The sequence below is a fragment of the Malania oleifera genome, chromosome 5 (assembly GCF_029873635.1).
Source record: "Malania oleifera isolate guangnan ecotype guangnan chromosome 5, ASM2987363v1, whole genome shotgun sequence".
Taxonomy (NCBI): domain Eukaryota; kingdom Viridiplantae; phylum Streptophyta; class Magnoliopsida; order Santalales; family Ximeniaceae; genus Malania; species Malania oleifera.
The window spans coordinates 107,814,940-107,831,924 of NC_080421.1; the positions used below are offsets into that span (position 1 = coordinate 107,814,940).

The window sequence follows — 16,985 nt, forward strand, 5'->3', positions numbered from 1 at the left end:
AAGTTTTGTTCAAAATTGACTTTTCAAAAGTTAGTTTTGTTGCTTTTTATTTTATTTATTTTTTAATGCACAACGTCAGAACCATCTATTTTAAAGTCTCTTTCGCTGCTTTTTCTTTTAAAAAAAAAAAAAATACTCACCCACTTATATATATATATATATATATATATATATATATATATAATATTTTTGTAAAAAATTCAACGTCTTGTCCAAGTAGGAGTTTCCATAATAATAAAAATAGTTAAAAAAAAAAAATGACACCCTTACAAGTCTAACACTTAGCTGAATGCATGTGCAATTGTTATGATGTACGGGTGCATGCATGCGCGCATGAACCCATTCATAGACGGCAGTAGGAAATGATAGGTTATTACCATGCATTTGTCATGGTTAAAGGCTCAATATATATATATATATATATATATATATATATATAGATATGTAATAAAGGATATCTTCAAAATATGAAGGTCTTAGATTACAGTTAATTTAGTTAACTAGTTGTGGTAGTTGGAGCGTGGTCTATCGTCATAATATTAATTAAAGTATTAAATTGTACGTACGTCTTGACTTTTTAGTTTTTTCTTATGGTCGGAGAAAGCTGGCCCATGAACGGTTTGGACCGACCATATGCCAATGGATTAGAACGTCGGCAACTTTTGAAAAATCAATTAATTAGAAACTCATTAGTGTTCTTGATTTTCCTTTTTATAAATTTTTTGATAGAGACCAGTGGGTCTTAGAGTTTTACAATCCAAACACATGATTTTGAGGTATGATTATTTAGTTGGAGGTATGATTGATTAACCCAAATTAAGTACGATTGTATGATTATCACTAGGATGGTTTTAATATGCCTTCGTGATCCTATGGTTTCGAATAGTTCAAATTTTAGTGTCCTCAAATATACGATGTATAGTCATTACATACTTGATAATTACTCATATGTGATCGAGAATACATTAGAAAATGACTCTTGGGATTACACCAAGTGAGCGTCCTACATTCCTTGATACCTTGATAGGTACTAATTAAGTGAACAACCTTGATAAGTACTCAAGGGCTCACTCTTGACTTTCTCAACGACTATTTTGGGCTTTTCTATGGGATTAGGATCCTTATGGATGATCCATTTGGGAATGGAGTCGCGTAAGTACTCTTGGTCCGGAGCTTTGGATGTACATCCTTTTTAGCCATCAATTACACAGTTGAGCGGAGTCATCTGAGACTCCTGTTGTGCTGAGGAGATGAAAGTTACCCTTAGTACTAGTGGAAAGTGACTTATTTCTCTTACCATTTAAGTTTGAGTTCCTTAGTGATGACCTTAGTTCAAGGGTTGTCAAGCCATGAGGCTTGACCACTAGATTAGACACTTAGTGTTTTCTTAGATAAGGATGAATATGGTTGGGCTAGACTTGGTAGTCTTATCGTCGCATGGGCGTGACTTCAGAGACTTTGGCAGGATTTTGAAAAGGGTGATTCCTTTTGACCATTGAAAACTCCGTGTATATAACAATAGACATTTTGAAATATGTATCTCGAGAGTATTTATGCATGTGTAGGACCTAAAAGGATCATACCTAGGCATCATGGGGGGCGCAAGTGGTTTTTTTTTCCTTTGAACAAAAGACATTTACCTTCTCTAAGGTTTGACAAAACAAAAAAATAAATAAATAAATAGAGACATTTCTTGAGGTTTTAAAAATGTCATAGACCTCCCAGAGGTTTGCTAAAAAGATATAGACTTTTTATAAATAACCTCAGGGGATGTCCCTAGGAATTTTATAATCTCAGGGGAATTCTTTAGAGTTTTTGAAACTTTAGAAGAGACAATTGTCTTTTTATCAAACCTCAGAAGATGTTAATGTCTTTTTCTCTTTTTATTTTTTGAAACGACAGGCACTGACGAGGCATCAAGGTGTATTAGGAGTGAGTTATACATAAAGTTGTATATACCATCTCTTATTTAAATTTTAGACAAAAGCCACTAACCTCCCATGAGGTTTAGCAAAAATACAATGACCTCTCTTGAGGTTTCAAAATTTATAGAGACCTTTCCTGAGATCTCAAGAATTTTAAAGGCTTCCTTTGAGATTTGTCAAAAAGATACAAATCTCCTCTTATATTTTGCAAAAAGACAAGTTTTTTTAGAAGATGTTTTTATTTTTTTGGCAAACCGCAAGGAAGATCTCTGATATTTTTGAAACCTCGAATAAGGATTGTGACATTTTTGAAATCTCATAAGAAATTTTTATCTTTTTGGCAAACTTTAAGAGAGGTGAGTGTCTTTTACCCTTAAATTTTTGAAAAAAAAAATTAAAATTTTAAACTTTGTTTCGAGATAGATCCTCACACTATGATAGTTGGAATGAATAAGATGCATATTAAATACATTTGGATTAAGAATTTTCATTAGAGAAAAAATAGAAAATAAAAATAAAAAGAAATTTATTTTTATTATATTTTTCTCTATATTAAATATTATTAAAATTGAAAATTTATTTTAACCCTGTTAAAAAATTCAAAAAAAAAATCATGTGTGTAAAAAAAAAAATTTGCTTATTTATTTAGTACCTTTTTTTTTTTTTTAACTACCTTTCTCACTTGATAACCAAACATGCAAAAAGTAAATTATATTTTATCAATATCTAGCTCCTTTATATAATACTTTTCAAGTCTAAAATTGTTGTTCATTGATCTTGTTTTTTTTTTTTTTCTTTTCTTTTCTTCTTTTTTACCTTCCTTGATAATTAAACATGAAAAAGCATATTCTATTCAATTTTTCATTCATTTTTATAATATTTTTCAAGATTAAATCAGAGCCATTGCGATGGTAGTCAGGTGTCATTCTTACTAATCAATGCTCTAAGATTTTAAAAAAAAAGAAAAAGAAAAAAAAAGAGATATTTAAGTGCTCTAAAATAGGAAAATTATGTATTTGCTTGACTTTTGTATTTTAATTTTTAAGAAATTTGAAAAAAATTTAAAACTTAAATTTATTTCACAACTATATATTAACAACCATTAGTTTCCTTGGCTAGTTAGTATTAGCTTTTTGTGATTAAAATATAAGAAAATAAATTAAATGTAAACATTAGGAAGTTATGATTATCGAAATCTTTTGGACATCTTACCTTCTTGGTGAACTAAATACTTTCGTCACAGTCAACACTGAATAATCAAACTAAAAACCGTAAAATTTATCTTCCTTAAATTTTTGAAATAAAAATTAGGGCATGTTCTTACATATTCCATGACTTGTATATCTTTCAAGAATCAAGGATTATGGTGTATGAACTATGAAATGAAAGAAAACCAATTTTCTACTATATTTTCTCATATATTAAATACTACTAAAAATAAAATTTTATTTTTTTTGTAATTAATAATTTAAAATATTAAATATTAATAATGTATAAAACCAGTTTTTTGTTCAATTTCATATATTTTTTCTTTCTCACCTTATTTGATAAGGTATTAAAAATTAGATTCCTTTATTATTTCTTTTCCTCTTTAGTTACAAGTTACAAACTGAGCCTTAATTAAAGATAATTTATAAACTTAAAAAATATTAAGGAAATAAATATATAAAGCAATCCTCATTTTTATATTTAGTCATAAAGGAAAATGAGCACGAAAATAAAAAATATACCAAATCTACAAACAAAAATTTAATTTTACACATTAATATATATATATATATTTAAATTTTTAGTCATATTAAAATAAACTTTTATTTTTAATAGTATTTAATAGAGAAGAAAAATATAAGGGAAAATAAATTTTCTCCTTATTTTCTGTTTATTTTCTTTTCCCATATAAAATTCTTGATCCAGACCGACCCCCTTAAGAGGAGTAACTTGGAAAAATTGTTTTAACACCAATATTCTGTTTCAAGGATCTATGCAATTGGACCACAAAAACAAGAAATGGAAGCAAAACAAACAGAAGCATGGTGCAAAAAATACTTAAACATTGAAGGATGGTTCAAATTCAAACAGAAAGCACTGAGAATGAAGCATGCATAAGAAAAATCATTTCATTTCATATTTCTCAAATCCAAATGCAGTCCAAAACTTGGAACTGCACACAGACAACAGCAAAAGAGTCATCTGTTTAACAATGTCAATTGAGGAACTCACGTATGAACCCTAAAATTTAACCTTCTATGAGCAAAATGAATATGTTTGTGCAAATATGGATTAAAATAAATACAAGTTGCGACTTGATCTAAATCCAATACAAATTCAAACGAAAGTACAGACTCCAAGCTGATAACAGTATCAATGGTAATTTTGACTACTGAAAAACATGGTAACACAATGGGGGTCAATCCTTTCATTTCAAGAGTTAAATTTGTTCACTTAAAGAATTAATTTTAAGTTTGCAACCCAAATATCAATTGAAACAACAGATTAGAAAAACAGTCAATATTTCATCCTTAATTACAGACAATATAAATAAATTATCTATAACCCTTTTCTGATAAAAAACAATAGAAAATGTATTAATCAACTGCTTTTAAGCATACAATGCTTATGCATATACAAGTTTAAAGGGTCATGCTATCGAAGCATGATACTAAATGCCGATGCTTATGGAGTTATAGTGCACCATCAAGAGATAAATAATCCAACAGCATCTCTTTGTCTAGGAGCAGGGACTTAGAAGCTTGGATTTAAATAGTCAAATTCAGGGGAGAAAAAAAGGCAATACAAAATTGTACAAGTTCATGCAATTCTAGTAATCCACATAAATCAAAACTATGATCCCAATGTCCCAAACACAGTGGTTGAGTAACAGACACTTCTCTACAGTACAAATTTCAGAACTTCTATACGTTGATCCACATATAGCAATAATCCCAAACACAGTGAGCATGTCAAAGATATTTTTCTAACGGTACAAATAGTAGTGCCTCTCACTGATTGTCACTCTCTGCTTCCAGGTCTCTTCTCCAACTGATTCAACTCTTTCTCTCTCTTTCCAATCTTGTTCAGCTCATTCTCAAGTTTCAAGCAAGAAAATGGTGTCCATTTTGTGGTGTTATGGCCAATGCTTATCTTTTAACATGCATTATTTGAGTTTGTTAGCTAAAATTGGACTATTAGATACTTAAGAATTATGTATTTATTTATTTTCTCATTATTCTAAAATTTTTCTCATTTTATACTATATATAAATTTATTTTATATATTAATTATGTGAAAAAATACAGTTCCAAAAGGCTTACGCCTACCCTCATGGAGGGTAAAACGCCTCACCTTACTTCTTCACCTTTTAACACATTGCTACACCCTATATATGTATATATGTAGAGAAACACACACAACCTCGCATTGATGCTCTGGCAATGATTTTAACACATCTAAATTTGTGCAATTTTAGACAAAATGCATGCAAAATTGCAATTTTCATGCCAATATAGTAATCCACGTAAATCTAAAATTACAATCCCAAAAACACTGCAAGTGCATCACAGAAATGCTTTAAACAGTATAAATTTCAGTACTTCACCCTACATATGCATACAAAGAGAGAGACACTTTTAAATGTGTAAATCTTTGGCGGAGCATCAATGCTGAAGTTGTGTTTGGGAGCATGGGCTTCAAGTCTTCCATTTGGCGATTTGTATATTTGGATGAAACTAGTACAATTTTGGTCGAAATCCCAAGTTCTCAAACACGGAAGGGTAACCTTTGAAATAGTTCATTTCACCAACAAAACAATTTAATGATTTATACGGCAGGCGTAATTTAATTCAACTCATTTCTCTAGTCTGGCCTAAGCAAGCATATCCATCAAATGCAGATTCAGAAATTGGGTGTAAATTCATCGCAGAAATTATTCAACTAAACAATCAAACAAACATATTCCAAATTCCCCCCAAGCTTCCTAATACTTCCATACTAGGAAAACACCCAATGTACTGACTATTTTCTGAAATATAACAACGAAAAAGTCAATTGGCCGCAAAAGAAACTAACACATCACAATTCATATAATATAAACCGTAAAGAAAAAGACAATACATACAAAATCAGGTCTAAGCAGACAGAAGCAGAAGAAAACACAATCACATAAAAAGAACCACTAAGAGAGGTTCAACTCAAAACTTCAAAATCCAAAATAAGCCCCATTTCAAAACAATCTCTTCCAAAAAAAAAAAACTAGAACTGAACCCAAAACAAGTTTTCATAACAAAGGTTGTGTTTTTGGATACTCAGAACCTGAGCTTGGTGAAGAACCACCTGTTCTTGCCGGTCTTGAATCTCTCCTCGAGCTTGGCCTTGGTTTCTTTGGCGGCGGTGACCTTCTTGTCGCGGGACTGAAGGGTGTCGAGCGTGACGATGTCCTTGAGATCGACGTCGAGGGTGTAGCGCGTGGGCATAACGTGGTTGTAGTTCACCAGCTTGATGAAGGCCTTCACGCGGGACTTCTTCCCGGTCTTCTTGGCGGAGTCCTTGCGGATCACCTTCTTCGGGTACTTGGCTATCCCGGCAACCAAACAGTGCCCGTACGGACGGTCACGGGTGCCATCGTCGAACGATCGGATGATCACCGCTTTGCGGCCGGCGTAGCGGCCTTGGAGGAGGACCACAGCCTTGTTTGGCTTCAGAAACTTCACCATTCTCTCCCTATCCCCCCCACTCTCCCTCTCTGAGCAAAACCCTAAGCAGGAAGGGAAACCATTCCAAGAGGCATTAAGTACAGAGGACGAGAGAATGGACGGATGCGATTGAAGATGAAGATCGACGGCTTCTGCGCGGGTGATTTTGGGTTTATTTATTTAATAATTTAATTAAAAAAATTGTGCGCCTAAATATTTAGAGTTTTTTCCTCGATTATCTTTTTTTAAAAAAGTATATTAAATAATATCTCTTTCTAGGAAATATTTCCCAACTCTGAAGTAATCTCGCTACTTAGAGTAGCGAGATTTTGCTGCCACGCGTCTCTGCAAGAATAAAGCCTAGCGTTTAAATCTCGTTACTTGGAATAGCGAGATTTGCTTAATTTATAATTTGTAATTTAGTTAAAAATGTTATATAACAGTCATACACTATAAATATACAATAATTATATTTAATTAAATAGAAAAATCTTTATATATTTTATTATTGAGTAGGAAATATTTAAATGTTAACATGTTCCATTTATTGCCGCTATCTCTAACACAGAGAGTCGATGATCCATCAATTTATCATACTGTGTTTTTTGATCGAAAAGTAAATATATTGATCAAAATGAATATTTACATGGAACACTGGACAGATATAGGGGGGAAATGAGCCCCATCAAAATTACAAGCAATAAAGTCAATACTTAGGATCTTAAGAGAGTCTGAGCAATCTAGGGGCCTTTTGGCCTAGTACTGTGTATGTATGTTTCTGAATGGTCACAATCAGCTCCATTGAGGATATGAATTTTCCTTCAAACCTTTTCCTATTTCTTGCATTCCATATGAGATAAACAGTAGAGGCCAAACCAACTCTTTTACCAACCAAAAGGAACAGTACAGGTTTCCTTCAAACCCAAAAAGCCTATCACAAGTAGGTAGTTTCCTTATAATTCCTAGGCAAAGAGTGAAAGCATGTATAGGGGTACTTCCACTCTTCCAAACCACCATGGACCAAGGAACCGTAGTTCCTTTAGTTCTCCAGAAGTTATAGCAAATGGAAGAGCTAGAATAATCGAGGTTCCATTCCTCAAAAAGCTGAAGCACTGCATCCAAGTGGTTGGCACATCTTGACATAATCTGGTTCGTAATTCCAATGAGCTTTTTGTATAGTGGGGATTCATCATTTTTTATCCTGACCTCCCATAGACTTGAACCTTTCAGGTAGATTTGATTGACCCATTTGGACCAGAGAGAGTCTTTTTTAGAGTGGATATTGTAAAGTGTTTTTATAAGCAAGGAAAGATTCCAGGCTTTTAGATCCAGCACACCCAGACCACCTATCATTTCACAGTCCCTCTCCTTTCCCATCTATCATTTCACAGTCCCTCTCCTTTCATTCAGTAATAGTTGCAGGTTACCATCCGAGGGATTGTCGTGCAGTTTCTGTTGTGAGCTCGATCACATCATTCCCAGCCTTCTCTGCTCTAGCCAAAATGTGGGAGAAATGGGATGCATTAAGAGCCTTTAGAGGTTTTTTCAAGCCTTGAAGTCTCCTTACCAATTTGAATTGCTCAAAGCCCTGGACCTGCACATCCCAACCTTGTTTGATAATGTCTAGAAAATTATGGTTTAGAGTTCACATGTTGAAAATTTTTAAAGATCATCTTCCCAGACACCCCTCTTCAAACAAGGAAATAAGGCACACCGAGTGATCAGAAAGAATCCCAGGGAAAAGGAATTCAACCTTAACCCTCAGATCCTCCAGAATCCATCTCTGACTAGCAATCACCCTGTCCAATTTGTTCCAAATTGTACCATTTGTCCAAGTAAGGAAACACGCTGACGATCTCAGATTAGATAGACTAGAGTTGAAGAAGCAATCACCTATATCTCTAGTATCATAATCAGAGACAGGCCGACCATTCTCCTTCTCAGCAGCTGAAAAGACACAGTTGAAATCCCCCAGTAGAAGCCAATAGCTTATAATTACTAAATTTATAAGTTTCCTAGGATTAAAATCATGTGATCTGTGACATTTATTTTGAATTTTGGCCATCACCTTCAAATCTTAACATTTTCTTCATTACTCCTCCAATGACTACTACAATTATACTTATCGAGTCTTCTGCTCATTTCAAAACTTATTGTTCTTGATGTTGGGAATTAACATGGAATTCCCCAAGTGCCAGCGAGGAAGAAAGTATCAAGGGCTGCAGCACAGAAAAAGTCGTTAACTGTTACAGAGATATCTGATGGGGAAGATGAAAACGATGATTTCAGTGATGAAAATTTTAAGGTGTGGGTGGTAGCTGCTGCCCTAGAAGTGGGAAAGAATGGGGGTAGAAGAAAACAAGCAGCAACAAATGCCAAATAGGCAGCGGTAGCAGCATGAAAGAAGAGAGGACAAGATAATAAGCAGCAGCCTCAGCTAGTAGGCCAGAAGCTGTTGACGGACATTTTGAAGTCTGTAGAGAATCCAGTGATTTCACCAGAGAAGAAGAGTAGTTCAGTGTTCGGCAGGGTAGGTGGTAATGAAAAAAAGGCAGCGAGTAGCTGAGAGAAGCTGAATTCTGATTCTGCTTCTCCTTCAGACGACAATCTCCCTTTGGATTGTCTTTACATTTCCGACTGTTAAAACCCTTTCACCAAATGAATCCTACAAAATTTAGGGATTTGTAAATTATTTCCTTCTTCTATGCTATTAACATGTTCTAGCATATAGAGTTGGGACAACACTATCCTGCATCTAATGTTTTTTAACTTTGATTTCTTCATCATATATGCCTCCATTATTGATAGGAGTTGATAGAACTTCCTCTTTTACAGATCGCAGGTTATTATTTTCGTCTGGCTCATGTTTAACTTTCTACATTTTGGATTGTCATTACATTTCTGATTTTATGATTGGTTCTATTGTGCCTTTGCTTGGTATTTGGTTTGTGCATTCAATGATTCCAAAGTATTCCAATGTTTGCCCTCGTTTGGTTCGAATTCCATTATCGAGAATAAAGATTTTTCATTGAAGCTGTTCATTCATATCTAGATTCGCAACTTGGTAATAATTAACAAGAATTATGAAGTGACAAAAAATCTTAAATTATATTTAAAAAAATAAGACATACCCTCCTTTCCATATCAATCTTATTATGAAACAAAAGATTAATGCTCCATGCCAAAGAATCTATTAGCAATATGTTTGTGATCAAAACATTAAAATTCTTATGTTCATGCAAATTTTGTATCTTGAGTAACACAATTCTCAAGCATCCGAAAGTGGAAGGAGACAATGATGCCACGAACCAAATGTTGTAGAAATACAAATGGCTCGGTATGCACTTTTTAGGATTTTATTTTCTTTTGGGTAGTTCTAAAGATAAATCATAATATCATACACCTCTTTTACTGAGTATACATTTCCACCCTATTCAAGTTGAATTGCACCTAATTGAATTCTTTACTTTTTCCTTAGGGCCCATTTGGTATTACTTTCAATACTGTGAAAATAAAAGTAGAAATAAAACCTAAAAAGCATAAATAGAGAGACTAAATTATATTTCACAACGTTACATTCACGATATTCGTATACATTCAACCTATCAAAATACTATACTAATTTCAGCAGAGTCCTATATACAAATTGAGCATATCCATCCACGCACCTGTGCAAAGAAAACATTCTTCAAATACAATTGATACCAGTATGTTTACAACGATACATTTATGAGATTCGTATACATTCAACCTATCAAAATACTATACAAATTTCGGCAGAGTCCTGTTTACAAATTGAGCATATCCATTCACGCAACTGTGCAAAGAAGACATTCTTCAAATACAATTGATACCAGTATGTTCACAACGTTACATTCACGAGATTCGCATACATTTAAACTATCAAAACACTATACTAATTTCGGCAGAGTCCTGTTTACTAATTGAGCATATCCATCCACGCACCTGTGCAAAGAAAACATTCTTCAAGTTTAATGGAACCAGTATGTTCACAACATTACATCCACAAGATTCATATACATTCAACATATCAAATTACTATACTAAATGATACCTGCTTGACACTTTACTTAGGGGTGCTTTATAGATTCAGAATTAAGAACAATTACATTATATACAAATGATGCTCCAAACAAATACATTATGTACAAATGATATATTCTAAACAAATACATGCTGTACAAATGAAGTAATGAATAAATACATTATGCACAAATGAAGTAATGAATAAATATATTATGTACAAATGAAGTTGTAAACATATATCTGATGTACAAATGAAGGAATGAAGTAATTAACAAATACATATATCGCCTACTAGGTGCCGCATGGAGGTCGTCTCTGGTATCGGGGTGGCTGCCGTCTGTGTCTGCCCTCACCTGGTTGCTCCTCTGCATCTGGCGTCCGGTCACGTCAAAGGGCTGCATGTCTGTCGTCTCTGCCCATAGGTACTGGATAATCTATCTCTAGGTGAAGCGGACGGGGAGATATGTCGTATGTAGTCTCTGGAAGAGTCTTAGGTGGCAACCCGAGTGTGTCCACCTCCTCCGCATCAAAAGGGTCGTCCAGTAAGTACGACATCGACGGCGTCGCGGCAGAGTCAGATCGATAATCCGCTGGTCTACTGGAGAGTCCCGCAAAATCAGCAGTTGTTGATGGGGCATACGGTGTGGATGGCCCAAATACGTACTCCTCATGTACAATGGGCAGTGAGAAGGCCGGACTCGATGGACGGCTGGAGGTAGCTGCTCGACCACCTCGTACTGGAGCTGCTCCACCACCTCGTGGTCCCGAGGGCCGGCGTGGGGTAGGGATCTGTCGCTCGTCCTCATAGACAATGTCCAAACCAGCTCTTGCTAAATCGCTCACAGTGGGGTCTGATGATAGCGAGTCGACTTGGTGTAATACGTCAGCCTGCAGCATACGAAAATAGTGGTTACAACATTGAACTGTAAACGGTAACAAATTAGGTATACGTTTGAGTAAGCGTACGAGGCTCATGCAGACCGCTGCGGTCCTATCTACGAAGTGACGTGTGATCGACCTATATCATGCGTAATACGGATCTTCTAGACCCATCGGGCCATTCGCCCACACTCCCTCCATGATGTACTCCCGCCTATGTCCCCACATACTCACGTACATCGCGTGCTCGGCAGCCCAATTCGTGTTCCCTCGACTACGACCATCAATCTCGTGCAAGTCATCCCCACGTACATCGACCCCCAAAGTACAGAAACGGCTTGGGATGCCCCGTCGAAAGCCAAACTGGCACATCACTCGGTCTGGGAGATGCCACTCGACAATATGAAAACATATGAGTGGCACTCGGGCAACCCAGAGGTCCGACCCAACTGCATAGCCAGTCAGTAGGTCGGCTACAATGTCATTAGTGTAGGGCACCCATATGAACTGCGCGTATACATATGGTAAATGTAAGAGGTGGGATGGGAATATATGCAAATAATGCAAAATACTGTCAATACACATAACCGAGACTACCTTGTGCTCTCGATGTATGTCCAGCTTGAATCTGTACTAGGGCAGCGTGTGTTGCGCAACATTAGACACCAACAACTGATCCCTCCACCTATACAAAATGAAACGTAAGTTAACAAGGTGTAACGACCAATACGTAGTACAACTCAATATACGTACCACTTATACAAGGAAATGATTGTAAGTGGAGTTACTAACCTCCACGCAAGTGGAGCTGGGTCAATCGGGTGTCCGTCCTCATCCCTCTAAATAAGACGTCGGCGACCGCGGCACGTAGGAGCTAATGATGTGAATCTCTCCCATGCCCAAACCTGTAATAAGCGGAGTGCTCCTTCGATCTATGAGTGGGAAACGTCAGCGGCGCGGCACCTCTCCTGGTACAGCCAGGCTAATGTCGCAGAGCCCCAACTATAATGGCGTATCTCTGCTCACTCCACAAGGAGTGGAAGGAACATCAAGTGTGCATAACACCCTGATAGGTCGCAAAACAACGTCCCACATATCAATCGCAGCATGTGGGCACGTGCGTGACACGCTACAGTGTGATCATCGGCATCAGCCGGGAGCTGGCGAAACATCTCCCCCTCCAGAAACCACATGCGAATGCGGGCACCAACAAGCTCACCATCTGAAGGCACCACTCCTAACAATCTCTCGTACATGCGGCGAAGTGCTCCCCCCTGACCCTTGCCTCCCTGCTATACTAGTCCAGTTGTACGACCAGTGACGAGCAACCCATCAATCGGCAGCCCGAACAACACCGCAACATCCTATAAGGTGATAGTCACCTCCCCGTGTGGCAAGTGGAACATGTGTGTCTTTGGCCTCCATCACTCCACCAACGCAGTCACAAGATGCCAATCCAAATGGATATGGCTAATCTGATATATGCCATAAAACCCCGCGTCCCATATCCAATTAATAATGCGGGGGTCCACGCCTATCCTATCATGTACGCTCTGACTGCCCCCTCGGCAATATAACACGTCAGGATGCGAATCAGTCCACGCCTGACTGGACCGGTGACGATCGCCCATACTCAGTACACTAGTATCGGACAACCCTGGATCGATCCTGCAAACAAGCCAACATATTTAAAGCATAAACATAAAAATCATCAGAATTGAGTATCTGTCACAGCTGCTTTGTATGGTGGAACTGAACGAAAATCTCAGGTTTTATCCTAAATGTGTACAAATGAAAATATCTCACCTAGTTTTTGTTTCAAGATGCATTATTCTCCATTGATGAACACAGTGACTCAATTGCTCAAAGCCAAATTGAGCATGGAAGGAGATGTGTTCACCGAAAAAGGAAAGAGGCCTGAGGATCTTAGATTTGGAATCTAGGAAAAAGGCTCTCCTTACCCAAGCCCAAGTTCATGAATCTTCACGTAAATGGATGCAGCTGACTTATTTATAATCGCGTTGTTTAGAAGGAGGAAGTAGCATGGCAGCTGAAAACTTGTCGTGACTTGAGGACTACGAGTAGGCAAATCGCCTTAACCTATAAGTTATAGGTCAGTGCGAAGGTCCAGCTGCATCCCAGGTTGTGTCCTTCTCGGACATCTCGTGTGGTTATGTCCTTCTTGATGACATATACTACACGTGATACTTTTTCGACCTTCCCGGGCATCCATCTCGTTCTGTATACGTGAGCTCCTAGGCCGACCTTTATGTTGAGCGTATATAGGATTTGCCTGCAATTTCAGCAACGAGGAAGCTGACCAATATGCCTCATGCATAATTGGATGAAATTCCGCAGCATATGTTGCATAGTGCTCGGCAGTGTTCCAATTTGGCTCAACATACTGGCTTGTATTTAGCCGTGTCTCGGCACAGGATGCAAGAAGGTGAGAGCAGGGATAGTGTAAAGATTGCCACTTCCCGTAGGAGCATTCGTACCTTTGGATGCTCAAAGTTTGGACATTGTTTCCTTTATGGGTCCCAACTGCACGATCATGATGCTAAAATTACCCCTAAACCGGTTGAACATCGTGACTCGATGTTCGGTCGCCTTCAGCTTCCTTCTTTCCATCGCTAGCAATATATGCGGAGTCAACGTATTTCCTCCAGATGTTGCGTTACAAGCAGCCTCCCGTCAATTATTAAAATAATGTACAACGCGATAAAATGTTAGTTGCACAAGGGCCATTATGGGAAGGCTACATGCACCTTTTAGGATGGCGTTGAAATATTCGACTAGGTTGGTGGTCATGTTTCCATACCTCTTTCCACTGTCGTGGCACTTAGTCCACATATGAGGAGGGATATGATCGAAGAATGACTTGGTTGGTTCTCCACCCTCATCGAATATCCTCTCCATCCACTTGTAAAATTTTCTCACCTGATGCTCCCTTCCCGCTCGCTCAGTCATTCGCTTCAGATTGACACTCTGCACTTTCGTATTAAAGTTACTCACTACATGTCGAAGGCAAAATTGGTGGTGCGCACGTGGTGGTTGCGAATTGGGATTGTGCTGCACCGCAGCGATAATCCCTAGATGCCGATCTGATATGAGGCAAATGTCGTCCCTGTCGGTAATGGAACGCAGACAACACAGAAACCAATTCCATGTGTCAAGGCTTTCCTCTTGTACAATAGCGAATGCAAGGGGAAATATTTGCCTATTTGTATCGAGGCACGTCGCAATAAGGAGTTTGCCCTTGTACTTACCGTACAAGTGTGTCTCGTCCACACATATAATGGGAGGGTAGTGATGAAAACCCTGAATATATGCTGTGAATGACCAAAATACAGATACGAAGGTTGCGCTGTTCTTGTTACCTGGAACAGGAGTCGACCTCCACCTGACTATAGTCCCAGGATTGTACGCATGCATCGCTTCCATCCACTTCGGTAACGTTTCATAGGATTTCTCCAAATCACCGAATACTTAGGCTATTGCCTTCTGTTTGCCCAACCAAACCTTCTTGTAAGAGATTGAATACCCGAATCGACGATCTATGAACTCCTTCAATGTACCGATCGACGTCGATGCATCTCCCTTGATCATATTCACTATCTCCCTAGCAATGAGGGACGACGTGATTTAGTTATGGTCCTGTGATAGAAGTTCATTCTGACACGTGTGTGGACCACCATATTGGGTGATTTTGAATAAACGGTGTATCATCCGATACATGGCATGCAATCTCTACGCACAATCGTGGTCCTTACACCTAGCAACCTATAACTCAAGGGTATATCGCACGACGTGGAAGTCATGGTGGGTGCGAGCGTGATATATTTGCACTGCAGCGATTAGCTGATCCTTCGACCTGAAGAGCATCCCTTTACTCAACTTGGAGGATTCTTCCCAACGAGTCACGCGTATAGGAAGCTTATCGATCGCAGTTAAATCTGCAACATCTAGGTCAATATCACCATACATTGGAAGCTCGCCTATGAATTGCGGGTCAAACGTTGCGTTGTCCGTGTCATGGTGGGGTAAGTTCACATCATCGGGGACATCATTTAACCCTTCACCCATTTCCTGCTCGTGCATGTGTTCGTCTTCAAGGTGAACATCGTTCGTAATGTTCATGCCCTCGTCCAATGCGTCGTTCACAATGGCGAACAACGATGCTGGTCCCGCACTCGGGACGTCTTCGCAACCTTCATGCAGAAACGTGTCAGGAACAGGTGCTTCGTACGCCGACGGCTCGAATGACGATCCTGGATATTTGTTAAAATCGACCGTAGACATAACACGAACCTCCGCACCAACATCGACCTGATGTGTTTGTTTGGTGTCTTCACCGACCTCATCCAATTGCTCAGCAGGCTCATCTGGCTACCTAACAGCGATGACACCCATTTGAGGAATGGTCTCGACATACAATTGCACCATTAAATATGTATCACTGATGCAGTGTGCGTCCAATACAATGCGCAGCCCATAATCATTTGATATGGGAACAACCTCGTAAAAGGCTATATTATTTAACCCTCGCGCAGGGTATCTTGCGGTCACTCGCAATACATATTGATCTGAATCAATATGCAAATATTTATATACCTTCGTATATAATTTATTTAATTTACACCTACGGCCAATTCGAATAGGTCGAACTAGCATACTGCTATACCTAACACCATCTAATCTGGTTATGATGTTCCCCCTATATATAATAATACCGTCACCAAAGCACTGCTTGAGCTTCCTGCCATTTAGATCTGCGATCGGGAAATAAAAAAAACCTCCGCAAGACAAAATTGTATGTATAAGTGATATATGTTACTTATATCTTAACGAAATAACTATAAACCAAATAGATGTATACAAATTCTAATGAATCAATGAACTTAGAGTTTGGTCCTAACTTTCCCACCAAGAAAATAAATAGATGAATTAAAAGTCTATGAATAAACAAACTCTAGAGTTTGGAGCTAACTTCAATTTCCATCAAGAAAGCAAATAGATTAATTGAAAAGTGTAATGAATAAACTGTTAAAACATTAATGTGTATTGATTTTCCCCATATGACATATACTTAGGATTTTTCCAAAATGGTACTTCAACTTAGAATTCAAAGAACTATGAAATGGTGCTCTTAAGAGTAATTTTTTCAAAATGGTACTTTGTACTCTGCCTCATTATGGGTTGGGTTGCCACTTAATTTGAAGTTCAATTTTGTTCAGTAGCTTTTTGGGGATTCATTGCTGATCCGAACATCCATCCTCAAAGGAGTTGAATGGACATTTTGGAAAAATGTTACTTAGGACGCATAACATTTCGATTCATAAAATGGGAATGGGATCGTCGTATGGCAAGTGCTTTAAAATGTGAACACTAGGAGTACATTTATATCGATATATTGGTGAAAAATACATAAATTCGGGGAGAATCT

At 37.7% G+C, this 16,985-nt stretch overlaps 1 protein-coding gene across 1 annotated transcript; it reads right to left on the reverse strand.

Annotated features, from left to right (window-relative positions):
• Nucleotides 1-5,981: 5,981 nt before the first annotated feature.
• LOC131156784 (large ribosomal subunit protein eL27x-like) lies at nt 5,982-6,763 on the reverse strand. The gene has a single exon (XM_058110736.1). It carries the CDS (start codon nt 6,632-6,634, stop codon nt 6,227-6,229), a length of 408 nt encoding a protein of 135 aa, XP_057966719.1. The 5' UTR covers nt 6,635-6,763; the 3' UTR covers nt 5,982-6,226.
• Between the last annotated feature and the right edge of the window lie 10,222 nt (nt 6,764-16,985).

Coding starts and splice junctions, on each gene's coding strand:
- LOC131156784 (XM_058110736.1), bottom strand. CDS start 6,634: ATGGTGAAGTTTCTGAAGCCAAACAAGGCTGTGGTCCTCCTCCAAGGC.